Raw genomic sequence first — 14,625 nt, 5'->3', positions numbered from 1 at the left:
TTGTATTACTTTATGATAATAAAAATGTAAATATAACACTGCTGGATAAGACCAATTTTAACGATATGGTAGAATAAACGACGCATATGATGGTAGGTCGTCATCACAGAAAATGTAAATTATGTTCACTGCCAATGCACTGGCGAATTCAAACTATAGGAACTTAACGTTACGTGTTATTTTGCTTGTACCCGTAATTACACTATTGCAGTGAATGATATCCACTCAGATAAAATCACACAAAGCCCTACCACTAATTTATATTTTTCTATATATAACCTAGTAGTTTTGTTTATTTTTATAATTTTAATATCATAGATAAATTATGATAGATTAAAATTCAATATTAAAAGATAGATAAATATAACAAATAACCTTAATTAATCATAACGTCGATTCTTTTGTACAGCATTGTAATGACCGGCCTACAAACTTTCCTATATCCTTCTCAAAAAAAAGCCAGTCTTATTTCACATGGCTACAAGCCCTGAAAAATAAATAATTTGTGGTCTATTAATATGGGTGTAAGTGACATCCTCACTATATATTATGAAACAAAATACCCCCGCCGCATGTCTGTCTGTCTGAACGCACGAACCTCAAAACTACCGAACGGTTTTTCAAACGGCTTTCACCATTAAGCGGCGTGAGTCATGGGAAGAATTATGAGTAATTTATAAAGGTTTTATACAACGATAATTGTTGAAGATGTCGGAAAAAATTACGCCGCCTGGGAGCTTTACTGGTGTGCGTCATGTAAAACAATAAAGTTATGTATTACGATATAAATACATTATGTAAGTCCTTATTTACATGTCGATAGCCTGTAGTTAATAATATATAATTCCATAGCGATCAGCGTTTACTGCATGCTTCTTTTAACTGGCGGTTAAAAACACGCCGTACTACGCTGACCCAAAACTATGTAACATACGAATATAACTATCACACTTTTACTCTCACCGTATTGAGCAATAAGTGTGTCATTTTGTCTGTAAGAGGAAAATTAGACGGGTAGAGTGTCTTTTGTTTAGTGTTCTATGAAAAAATAATTTAACAAAATGAACGACCTGACCAACTGAAAGAAAATGTTATATTTTTAAATGTATCCTTCATCTATTCTAGCATCTTTTGTTTCGTAATTATTTAAAATGCCCCAAAAGAAAATGATTACTTCTATAAGAATATATTAAAAAAATAAAATAAATAAAGATTTATTTTTATTTTTATAAGTACGATATCATTTTATATATTGTTATTATTACGTTTTTTTTGCATATATTTTTAGTGTTACTTTTTTTTTTTAATAAATAATTATTAATTAATAGTTAACATCAAGATTTAAAGTGGATACCAAAACATTTGAAGGTCCGGAAGTATTTAAAAATCGAATTGTAGTCAAACCGTTCATTATATATTATAAATGAAAGATCGTGACACTGGATCGGACATTCGTTCCAAATCATAAATAAGATAATTATATTACAGCACGTTGCTACTAATATAAGTTTAATGAGAACACGCGACGCTATTTTGATTTATAACAGCATATACCTATTTGTGATAAAGAAAACAACTTCATCTTATATAGCTCCTTATTAACATTTATTGATAGCAATGTAGAAAAGCACGAGAGGTATGGTGGTATAACTGTTCATTGGTGCTAGTGTTGTAGCTCTAGGTTAAAATCCTGGGTGGAGCCAACACGTTTCTTGGTTTTTGTATTTCAGATTTTTAGTAGCTGTCCGGAGCTTGTGTGCTACCACTGTTGACAGTCACGTATCTCAGAAATCATGTAAAACCGTTGGTTCTGTGCCGTAATTTCATTAGGTCGTATCGGATTGTCATACATGTCAACCTTATTGTTTTTGTACTCGTACTTGTACAAATACAGATGTATTCTTCTCTGTTTCTCCTTCGCAAATTGCTATTCTTAGTTGAGAATGGCTATCGGGACCGCTATAGGTATCTACATGTTTAGTGACTGATAGATCATGTATCAACATTAAACACATATGATAAAATATTGGTAATAGACAAAAGGAAATCATGAAATACAAATGTATGTGAAGACAGCCCGTCACCTAATTCTTGAGGATATTTCTAGCTATGTAATGGAAATCAATCCCTTGAAGACAATTGATTAAACTCAAGCAAGGTTCCAACCCTATAACCAGAAATTCTAGGGAATCAATCACGTTGACACAATTGTGCAACACGAATTAACATGTGAATCAGGGCGCGAACATCGCGCAATATTTGCGTTACTCGTCCGATGCGTAACGTGTTATCGAGATATTATCAAACTATAACCGGTTCGACGTTTCATGTTTATTTCACTTAATAAGTGTGTAAACGGCTCTTTGTTAAATGAATGCTCAGGTGCATTATTAAATGTCAAGCAACCTGACGAGCTAAGTGAACGTCATAATCTTTCTCTAGTATTAGCAGTTATTCAAACTCCAACGTCTACACTGGGCGAAGATGCAGAATCGTTAAGAAACGTTTGTGGGTGAACGTAAAGGATATGAAACATAATGAAAAAACCAATGACTTTTTATATGATTTAATAAGTTACAAATAAAATTATTTTTCTTAATCTCTTTGTTACTATAATTGTTGTTTATGAGATAAAAAAAAACGCCAACTTCGTCAGTTTTTCTAAGATCGGAATAATTTCGAATCGGTGGTAGATTTTTTACATTCAATAAGCTAGTGTAGCTCGTCCTCTCACGTGACTCAAATTTAGCCTGGGTGTAATTATCTATATAAGTATGGATTTACAAAAGAAAAGTAGTGCGTGTAGTATATTAGTTGTCTCGTTTCCATAGTACAAGCTTTGCTTAGTATGAGATCAGTTAGCCGTGTGTGAATGATGTCCTAGGATATTATATTTACAGAAATTCCCACGATGTTTTATTTTGTCTGGATTTTAACCGAAAATATCCGCATGTTCTAGTCACTGGGCCTATGTATTTACAAAAGAAAAGTAGTATATGTAGTATATCAGTTGTCTGGTTTCCATAGCACAAGCTCTGTACAAGCTTAATTTGGGATCAGATAGCCGTGTGTGAAAAATGACCCAGGATATTATATTAAAATTCTATTGAATGTTGTCGATTCTGGTGCGTGTTGTATTTTAGAGTAATTTGTGGATTTTTATATTTACTTCTGTTGGAGTGAGAATTCTCTTTCATTAAAAATTACTAACATCAACATATAACCTATACATCCTAGGAATAACTGTATTATTATTGCTTGTACCTGTATTATATTTTTAATAAAATTATTTTTGTGTAATAAAACAGATTTAAATCCGTACTTTTAACTATCGAGTCACGAACCGATTCTGCCTCGACTCGTGACCACGACAAGTGCAAAGGTCGAAACATCAAAAGTGACAACTTAAAATATACAAAAAAGGTTAGTTCATTTTAATATTAAAAAAATGAGATTTTTCCTAAAGCTCTATAAATGTATTGCTTTAAATAATCGAAATCGTTTCTTACTTTATTGATAAATATAACAAAATCCATAAAAAATAATGTTTTGATAAGAATAAACAGAATTTAATAGACGTCTGTCTAGGGACCTACATCAAAAAACCAGCATGTTTTATTGACTAATACTTATAAATAGGTCTAGGACCTATTAAAAAAAACAGACTATTTTTTTCAGCCGTGTATTTGTAAGAGGTATAATAATTATAAACCTAATATGATATTGATAAAAAAAAAATCGAATTCCCTTGTTATGACTTGTATTTGTCTATTAATTAAGTTAATACTTAGCTAGTATAATTATTTAATTTTCATTTTGTTTTCATGAACATACAAGAATAGAGTTTCAAAATCTCGGAATAAACGAACTTCGTGACAGTGGAATTTTGTCCTCGTTCACATGATCGTGGTGTTCTTTTAGACAACATGAGGTAACGTCTTGATCCTAGATATGAACAAGGTCTGACGAAAGATTTTTGTTTTGAAAAAATAAACATATGTAAAATAAAGTGTTGAGTACTATTTATATTTACATGGGACATCTTGTATGTACTTTTTTATTACCACCGTGTATAATATGTGGGTGCATTTATTGATATTCTACATACGAAGACTTATAAATCCACACCCAGCAGACTAGGTAAGACTTGAAGTGACTAGATGATTAGGTGATAAATTGCAATAGTAATGCAACCTGGTCATAATCAACGACCATTAGATTTTCAAGTAACGATTTTTTACAGTCAACTCAATTTGATAGGATTAATCGTAAGATTTGCTATTTTTTTAACCTCGCAATCGAAAACGAGTTAGCAATAAGATTTATTTCTAATTAGCATAGCTTACAGTGATTACAGTGATACATTTTATAAAATGTTTCTAAATCAAATTTTCCTTAATATAGACATCGGATCAAACTAAACACCATATGTGAAGTTTACGATACCGTGACACAGGAAATCCATATATCGGATTACATCAACTTGCACGCACTAGTCATGATGAAATTGTCAACTTATTTTCCAAATAAATCGTTCTTTTCCTTGATATTCCTTTTGACTAAGATCTAAAATCTTTTCTACAAGAATACATAGACGATTTAGTTTCTTATTCATTCTATAAACCATATATAAGTAAAGTAACAGCTTGTTAATGTCACACTGTTCGACTAAGGCCTCCTATTCATTAAAGGAGAATGTTTGGAGCTCGACGACGATGCTGCTTAAATTCTGGTGACATAATTTCATAGAAATTAGACACATGCAAATTTCCTCACGATGTTTTCCTTCACCAAAGAACACGAGATTAATTATAAACATATATTATGTACAAAAATCAACGATGCTTGCCTGGGTTTGAACCCGCAATAATCAGTTAAGATTAATGCGTTCTCATCACTGGATAACCACAATGAAATATATTGTATAAGAATTATATATCAATTCAAACCATGTATTTTGTTATAATACAACCTCAATGAGTAATTATTGAAGATTTTTCATTGTGTTCATTTTGAAGCATATTTTTATCAGACGAACTTTTAAGGCTTTAAGGAAATATTCCTACCTCGGATGTACTTCAACTTGTAAGACTTCTTCTCCAACGCTGAGGTTTTCTGGTATCCTCACGAACTTTAGATACTCGCCCGCTGGGTAAAAGTTACAACCTGCAACAATATATATTTTTTTAATTTTAGCTTAATACAAGATTTAGAGTCCAATTAAAATTGTACAAACGTAATTATTACATGTTTTTTTAAGTAACATTACAATTAATGTTACCTTACTGGTGGTAGGGCTTTGTGCAAGCTCGTCTGGGTAGGTACCACCCACTCATCAGATATTCTACCGCAAAACAGCAATACTTGATATTGTTGTGTTCCGGTTTGAAGGGTGAGTGAGCCAGTGTAATTACAGGCACAAGGGACATAAAATCTTAGTTCCCAAGGTTGGTGGCGCATTGGCTATAAGCGATGGTTGACATTTCTTACAATGCCAATGTCTAAGGGCGTTTGGTGACCACTTACCATCAGGTGGCCCATATGCTCGTCCACCTTCCTATTCTATAAAAAAAAAACCTAAAAAAAAATGAAGGCACAATAAAAACTAATAGTATACAAAACATTAAAAATATAAATAAATAATGATTATTGATAATAGGTGGCTTGCTTTTAAGTAATGTTAACTATGTATATTTTTTTATATATTTATACTAAAGATACATAATATTATGTATAAGTTAGAATATAATTCTTATATTCGTAATTAACGGAACGAAACAACAAGAAAATAAAACCCGAAACCACGGACAAAAAAGTCTGTAGTAATACAATGAGTTAAAATAAGAGAAACAAAACGTGCAAGTTTTTTTCCGTTCAGAATAATTCTCGCAGATTCCGCGTTCTAAGATATGCTCATATTTAATGCATAATTTAAGCCACCATAGTAGGTGTATGTTTGAATTTTTTGTCAATAGAATATTCTAAATCAAATCTCTGCCTAAGGGCCAAAGGTTCAGACCAAAACCTTTATTAAATATAGAAGTATTATACTTACTTATTGATATGCAATTTAAAAAAAAAAAATTCTCTGGTTTGGAAAGAAAGAACTTAGCAGGTCTAAAAAATCGACGAAAGATAGTGAGAATTTTCTTTTTAAATTATATTTTGAGGGTATTTTGATTTTGACGGTACATTTTAATGAAATTTTGTATTGCAAATGTTTTCATCTCTGATTTAGTGATTATATTTTTTTCTCTTTTGATTTTTTTTGTATCTTTTTTCTAGGATGTATGATAAAGTGTTAAAAATTAAATATCATTAACATATAGTTGGTCTTGTTTTGTGCAGGCTCTTCAATGAAATATTTGAGATACTCACATCTCCATATCTTGCTGTTTTCTGATTTGAAGATTGTGTGACCTGAAATAATTATAGGGACAAGGGACATAATATCTTAGATGTCAAAGTTAGTGACGCATTGACGAAAAGAGTGGTTTATATTACTGTGGGTAAAATTGACCGCATACATTCAATAACATGTTCAATTGTATTCCAAAAAATTATATATATTCGAGATATTAAAAACGCCTTGAATCAAATACTAAATATTCTCATATAAACAAAACGTCCTCTAAGATGTTGTGTTGTATTATATATGGTAGATATATGGGTGTTTAGTATATGTACTGTAGATGTGCCTTTTCAAACAAATAAATTACGATTCAGTGCTTATAAGACTAATTATATAAATAAGCTATATGGAAAAAATAGTCTATGATTTTTATTTAAAGTATCTGTCGCCAAGTCATATCACATTTCCACAGATTCTTACTTCATACAGTTACAATAGTTGCTTGAATCTAATTGTCCTACAAGTTGTTCGAATCAATATAATTCTGCACTTATAAAAAAAATTCTATGATAAATTGCCGCAATCCATGCATGGGAAACGAATTGAAAGTGTACCGTTCATTGATAACATACATTCTGTTGGGAAATCTCTGGTACTATTGGATTGAGAAAGTTTGTCTCAAAGGTGTTTTGCGAGTAGATTTAGCGATCATTTTTATTGTCACAAATTATATATTTATGTTTCAGGCTATTCTTATATATTAACACTATTAGCTTATAATATCCATCAGTCTGTGATCAGCTATCATGGCCAAAGTTAATCGTCAAGGTTCAAGTATTCATAATCAATTCGTCTTAAGTATTCCTAAAAAATAATCTCCAGCCCAATTTCTTAACAAATGGTAGGGACAAAAAATTGTTTCATAATAAATCTCATTGGTGAATTACGGTTCGCGACTCGCTCCACTGATCAACTCTTTTTACTTTCAATCAAATATTTGTCGACGCTGATGGACCGTGAAATTTTTAACCGCAGAGATATCTTGAAGATTCACCGTAAAATGTAATAGCTCCTCAGTTTTCTATTAACATTTGTTATTGTTTTAGAATTAATTATTATGAAAATAATAATAATTGATAGTTATAAATTACACCGACTTATATTTCGAAATTAAATATTATGGATATAATTTAATATCTAATATTCGATTTTTTACTTTTAGTTTATTAGTAGTAGCCGAATATTACTCATAATAATCCATATCTTACTCAAACCACCCATTAAAAAGCTTCCATATCTTTGATATTAGCCAATAATAACTATTTATTCTTCTTAGTAAATACAGATGTTACAGATAGAACCCTTACTACCAAAATTGCGTTTGACTGGTTACATAGTAAAAAGTAGGCTTTGACTACCAATGACATATAGGCTAGTTTAGGGTAGTCGTATTTCTGAGATACATTTCTGACTGCAAAATAATACGACTATTTTATACCTCTTTATATTATATAATTGGAAATTTGAAAATGGAACAAGTAGTTTGAAAATATGAGAAATAAGAATCCTTACGAAAGTTCACAGATTACCTGTAGCACAATAACCACACGATGACAAGAAGCTAAGTTGTTTTGAATTTCGTATTGAGTAATACAAATCTATGGAAAACTTCGAACATCTCGCAAGACCATTAGATACGGCTGTTCGTAATTTGAAAATTGTGAACCCAATAAGGAAATTTAGGCTCTGATGATCACTGATTCGCTAGACAAAAATTATTTAACATTCCGCAGCGAATTGATGCAATGTTTTTTTACTTTTTTTAACTCAATGAATATGCAAGGAAGTTAACGGATCAACACTGCGTCATGGCAATACCTCTCTAATTATTAACAAAAAAAAAAATTGCTTAGGCTTAATAATTACCGTTGGTCGTTCTTTTTGCCTTCTCATTTTTAGCTATCGACTTATAAAATAACTTTGCTAATACTCATTGGTTTTAAATCATGAAAGAATAATAACAATATCCTAGGACATTATTCACACACGGCCATGTGATCCCGAACTAAGCAGAGCTTGTACTATAGAAACCAGACAACTGATATACTACTTTTCTTTTGTAAATACATACTTATATAGATAATTACACCCAGACTTACTACAAACAGATACGTTCAAGCACGATGGTTGATTTAAATATTGTTGTTAAGAACGTAATTGAACGATCATTCAGGTAGGTATTTACAGTACGAATCACTCATCAGATAATTTGAGAAGATATCACATTGACCTTCATGCAAATTTCCTCAAACAACACGCAATATTTATCTGATCTCAACAACAATGACTGTTGTTACATAATAAAGATTCCCCATCGGTAGCTTTCGATTGGAACGATATATCTTTTCCCATAAATTAAGATGCCTAAAACACAGGCTTTTGAATCGTTTATCGTTAATCTTACTTGAATCTGATTGAATGATAGCTTTATAATGTTTTTTAATGATTGGTACAAAAAATAACTTGGTAATAGGACACATTGAAGATTTCTTATCTGTGTTGCTTATGTTTTGTTTTCAACCATATAGTATTTTCTTCGCATGTGTCTTTTTCTGATCGTAATATGATCAGTAGATTATCCCAAGAATAATAATTTACGAAAATGTATATATATATATATAATAACTATAGCAATAAAAATAGCAATAACCATTTTTAAGTAATTACCAATATTCCTATTTACCCTTCAATAAGCGTGCAGCTTGTGTTAGGACTGAAAAAGGGGTCAGGATCAAACCCATTATGCTTAAAATATACAATAAATGTATCTTCAAGTTAGCCTATAATTGTTATATATTTTGTAATACTATTTTTAAATACGGAATAAGAAAATGTATTTCTTAATATATAACCTTGGCTTCCTAAAAAATAAATAAATAATATAATGTCATAAGAAAGCGTCTAAATATTTCACTGCAATTTCACGAGAATATAAGCAAGATAGATAAGTTTCACCGTGTGAAATGTAAAGGTATAATTTAATAGCTCAAGATAGACTTTGATACCATACATAGTAAGAAGGTGAGAAACCGAACGCTGACCACTCATAAATTACATTTTTCGTATTGTTTGAACGAAACTATATGTTTTTGATAAGTGAAACCTTCATAATGGTTTAAATGTGATCTTATACAGTCTGTAATACATTTCTAAATAATTGAATTGGAAAAATATTTTCAAATCAGACCGGATATTTAAATAAACATAAAAATCGTTTAGCTTTATATATCAGTGAAGGGTTCATTTCTTAATGCTTGTAATTGATAGCGTAATCTAAAATACACAATAAATAAGTTAGATTCGAATAAAACCATTATTTAGTATTACACTGTTGAGCTGTTTCTATTTTAACATATAATTCTCCAGTTCGCTTACATTGTCTTAAGATATCACTCAAAGGGCATAAATTTCTTGTGCTATAATAACCCATAATAAAGATCGATCGAGAAAACTTCACATTTTCATATAATTTTATCGCAACGTCAAATACTATCATCGCTTTAACTGCTTAGTAAGGCTTACTATCCACAGTTCATTTGTACATAGCATCTAGTAGCATGAGTTGAGTTTTTTTGGGCTATAAAAAGCTAAGAAAGATAACTGGGCTACCTGAAAGTAAATGTTCACCATCGCCCGTGGATATTGGCGCTGTAAGAAATATTAACCATTCCCCTACATCTTCACCAACCTTGGAAGCTAAGATGTTATGTCCTGTACTTATACTATCTCACTCAGCCTTCATACTGAACATACCAATATTAAGTATTGCTGTTTATCAGTAATTGTAATTGTAAGTATAGCTGTTTAGCAGTAAAATATCTAATGAGTGGACGCTACTGGTCGTGGTACCACGATTAAAGAGATAGACCAATGTTAAAAACAAGTAAATGTTAAATGAAAATTGTGATCTTGTTTATATTTGTTACATTTAGTATCATTAAAATCATCAATGGATTATTACAAATGCTTTGATATTTACTAATATCGAGATGGACTAAAGGTTAGTGCGCCTAGTAAGCGTGCATCTTAACTTATGATTGCTGGTTCTAACCCAGGCCAGCTGCACTGAATTTTGATGTGCTTATTTCGTGTTTATAATTCTCTCATAGTTGACGATGAAAGAAAACATGAAATTAAAATATTATGTCAATAAAACATTAATAGCTAAACCTTATTATATAATACAAGTATATAATGTTATAAATTATATTATGTTTTTATGGGTAGTATGCATGTATGTATGATAGTAATTTTTTAGCATTTATTACCTTTATTTCCTGTGGAACATTAGTCTTATTTTATGAATCAAGTCATAACGGTGTTCACAGTAAATAACTTGGGCATATGACCTCTAGTAAAGCCTGTAAATGTCCCACTGCAGTGCTAAGGCCTCTTTTCCTTTCGAAGAGAAGCTGATACCACCAACTTGCTTCAATGTGGGTGTGTGGATACACATGCAGGTTTCCTCGCGAACTTTTTTTTAACCACCAAGCACGAGATGAATAATAGACACAAATTAAGCACATGACAATACGATACTGCTTGCCTGGAGTGAACCCGAAATCATTGATTAAGATTAACGTGTTCTAGTAACTTAATATTTATTCATATTCTTTAGTATTAATAGAAACTACTACAATTTAATTAAATGTTTTTGTGTTTAAACACAGTTTAAATTAACACATTATTTAAAAAAAAATGTTTCAAATTTGTTTCAAGTTGCTTCTTTGTAAATAAAGATTTTTAGTTTAACAGTAACTCGCAAATAAAATATTCGGAATCTTATCTATAATCTGATCCATCAACTAATTCACGAAAGTTTTCTGTTAAACCTGCCATTAAAGACTTTACATAATTATTACTTTCCTCGGTTCTCAGAAAACCCGTTCTATGATTACCATATTATTGAAGTAGTACCACTCGATACATTTAAGTGGAAATATTAGAATCCCGCATTCTAGGAAGCAATTAAAACTATATAAGACAGACCAGGAAGCTCGGGGTGTGTCAATTATCTCAAAAGGAGAAAGTGAGAAATTTAAATTGAGAAACGACGTAAGCACCCTCTCGTAAGCGATTGGTAATTTAAGATAAAGAATGATTTGTTTACGATGTAAATAAAATAAACACTACGAATGTAATAATAATGAAAATGAAGAATTCTGACTGGTTTCGACAAAATTAAATGGTATCAACGGTTAATAGCCATCAATATTAGATATTATAGTGCACCAGTGTTGTCTACAAACATGTGCACTCTCAACAGTAAACATGTTCGAAGACAGAGTGCTTAGAACCAGCTGGGATTAGAACCGTGGACCTTATGGTTTGGAGCCGAACAAACTACCCACAAGATCAACTATAAATTATAAGATAATAGAAATTGACTGTATATTAGCCACTTCATATTATCCGTAAGAGTAACTAAAGCGGAGATGGCCCAGTGGTAAGAACGCGGGAATCTTAACCGATGATTGTGGATTCAAACCCGGGCAAGCACCACTGAATTTTCATGTGCTTAATTTGTGATTATAATTCATCTCGTGCTTTACGGTGGAAAAAACATCGTGAGGAAGCCTGCATGTGTCTAATTTTATTGAAATTCTGCCACATGTGTATTCCACCAACCTGCATTGGAAGAACGTGATGGAATAAGCTCCATACTTCTTCCTCAAAAAGAGGAGAGGAGGCCTTTAACAGACTGTGGGACATTCACAGGATGTTACAGTAAATAATTAATATAATATTTTTATGTATATTATTTCTCAAATGTATGTAATACTGAATTAAAATAAAAAGGTAAGTGTCTACATTTGTAATAGTCGTTTTAAAATGGCTAACATTCCTGTTGTGAGACCTTCATACCAAAGTGGTAAGAAAGCGGGAAAGTGCAGTGAAAAGCGAACTCGTGGCCAGCGATATGGAACGAACAAACTTAAGCAAGGTCGAGATCACATCTCATTTGCATCTCGAGATAAAATTTATTCGCTGGACTCGTGGATATTTAAATTATGTAAATTATATAATGTAGATTTGTTAATTGCTGCTGTATAGTTTGTTTCAATAAACACTAATTGTATGTTGAAATTTAATAAATTATTTATTTGTATTATTTTTTTGTATTGCACATTTTCGTAAATTTTTGAAAATTAATTCTATTTTTTAATTAAAACTAAAAAAAACATATATTTTTTATCATTATAGTATAAAGATACAAAGTATATTAAATATTAAGGTTCGTGTTTAACTTACTATTATATACGTTGTTTATTTATTGAAATGTTTTAAAATTATATCAAAAAGATTAATACTTAGGTTCGTTGTTAAAAACGCAATGTTGATATTGTATCGGAAATAAATTTCTTTTGAGCTATCGTGCTCCTTTTACTACACAATTCAATTAAGCACTACATCACTTTCCTCAATTGCATTTACATAGTATATAATAAAGTTTAATATAAAACATACCAAAATATAAATAAAATTGGTCTCAAATTTAATGATCATTATCCTTTCTAGCTCATACAATTTCCTGAATAAATGATCCGGTCATTTATCAATCATGACCTTGATTTACATCAAACATTGATTACCTTCTCTTTTACACATATACATAAAAAACATACTATCCCCTTCATTCAACTGAAACGTTTCACTCATAAAATTATATTCTACTATATTATAATTAAAGTAACTAAAAGCTTAATCAATGAGGGCGTTTGAATTTCACCTTTAATTTATATAACCAATTACATATATTATGCTTAAGAGTAAGTCTTATTTAGTTTGCGTTTAAAAAACGAAAGTTGTAACACAGGTTTTGCGTTCAATGTGAAGGCATTACATGCCTATAACGTCTTCACTATATAAAAACAAGCTCACAAGCTTGTCTGTGACTTCGTTACCCCGGAATGATACCTTTTCGGGTCATAGTTTTTAACTTTCTAACTAGACATTTTTTGTGATGGACATGTGTTGTACTGAAATGGTAAAGATACTATTGAATTCTGATTTTGATCGAAATATAATCGTTACAGTCTTCAGTAATGCAATAAACATGTTTTTAACAGATATGACTGAAGACGTCTAGCTAGCTTATAAGGCTGCTGATTTGAAAGTTTTAGGTTCAACGCACGGCTAAAGAAAAGGTATAAAAAAATTATCAACAAATTCTCAGTAGGAGCCTCTCACGTGCTTCGGAAAGCACGTATAGCCTTTCTGCACCTGATCTCTCTCCAGTCGTGTCGCGTTTCCAGATTTTCATATTCATCGGATTATGAGTGTGGATGGCCCCCGTAGCTAAAAGCCAGGAGTACAACATCATCGTCAAATTACACCATTAATCGTAAAATGTTAACTAAGTAGTAAACACGGTTTAAGCCCTTCAAAACTAACAGGTACTATCTCGGATTTGAACCTGCGACCTTCTCACGTACGTGTCATATCCACATGGTGTTATCTTAACGGTATAGTCTACTCAACATCACGCAAAGGCCTCCTCTTCTTTTGAGGAGAAGGCTTGAAACTTATTTCATCACGCTGCATGCTTTAAGACATTGAAGTAAAATTTCAAATCTTTTATTTGATTGTGTGTATGTTAATCCAGTTCAAAGTTTAAAATAAAATATTGTATATAAACTATTTTATATTTTCAAGGCTTAGGTCCGATCAAAAAGATAAAAGCATAAAATTTTGTCGACAGATAAAAATATCTTTATTTTTTTCTGTTTAATAGTATTAATACTATGGGTTATTGAGGCAGACTGAATAATGAATTATAGTTATTAATAATCTAATACACATATCCTGTTGCGTGTCATCCATGTCGCTATGGAGACGAGAGAACTATATCATATTCTTCAAAATCATTTTATAAGTAAAACATGAAAAAATACATTACTACAAGTTACATGTAGAATGTATACAAAAAAGCGCCGAGACGGGCGATCATCTGATATTGTGCTCGTTTTAAATTCGCTCGTAATGCGGATATGACGGAATTACATCCAACACGTGTCTTCTTTCAACGTCCAGCACGAAATGAATTATTAAAACAAATTATACACATGAAAACTGATGGATGCTTGCTTTGAACCCGCGATATTCGGTTCCGGTTCACGTGGGGCATCGCCACTCATTTAACCTCGTAACATACTAATTTCAATGTTAATCATGACTTTAATTAGACATAAATAAATTAGAAATAAATTTAA

At 31.2% G+C, this 14,625-nt stretch overlaps 1 protein-coding gene across 1 annotated transcript in view; it reads right to left on the bottom strand.

The window, feature by feature from the left end:
- The window catches only part of LOC126772941 (cadherin-89D), a 31,897-nt gene extending 17,661 nt beyond the window's left edge, over positions 1 to 14,236 (bottom strand). Inside the window, exons 1-2 of the mRNA XM_050493551.1 lie at positions 14,212 to 14,236; positions 5,067 to 5,166 (exon numbers count right to left, since the gene is read on the bottom strand). Of these exons, the coding sequence (XP_050349508.1) occupies positions 5,067 to 5,166; positions 14,212 to 14,236 (125 nt within the window). The remainder of the gene's footprint in view (positions 1 to 5,066; positions 5,167 to 14,211) is intronic.
- Between the last annotated feature and the right edge of the window lie 389 nt (positions 14,237 to 14,625).

This window comes from Nymphalis io, chromosome 13, assembly GCF_905147045.1.
Source record: "Nymphalis io chromosome 13, ilAglIoxx1.1, whole genome shotgun sequence".
Lineage (NCBI taxonomy): Eukaryota > Metazoa > Arthropoda > Insecta > Lepidoptera > Nymphalidae > Nymphalis > Nymphalis io.
This window is presented reverse-complemented; position numbering and strand designations above follow the sequence as displayed.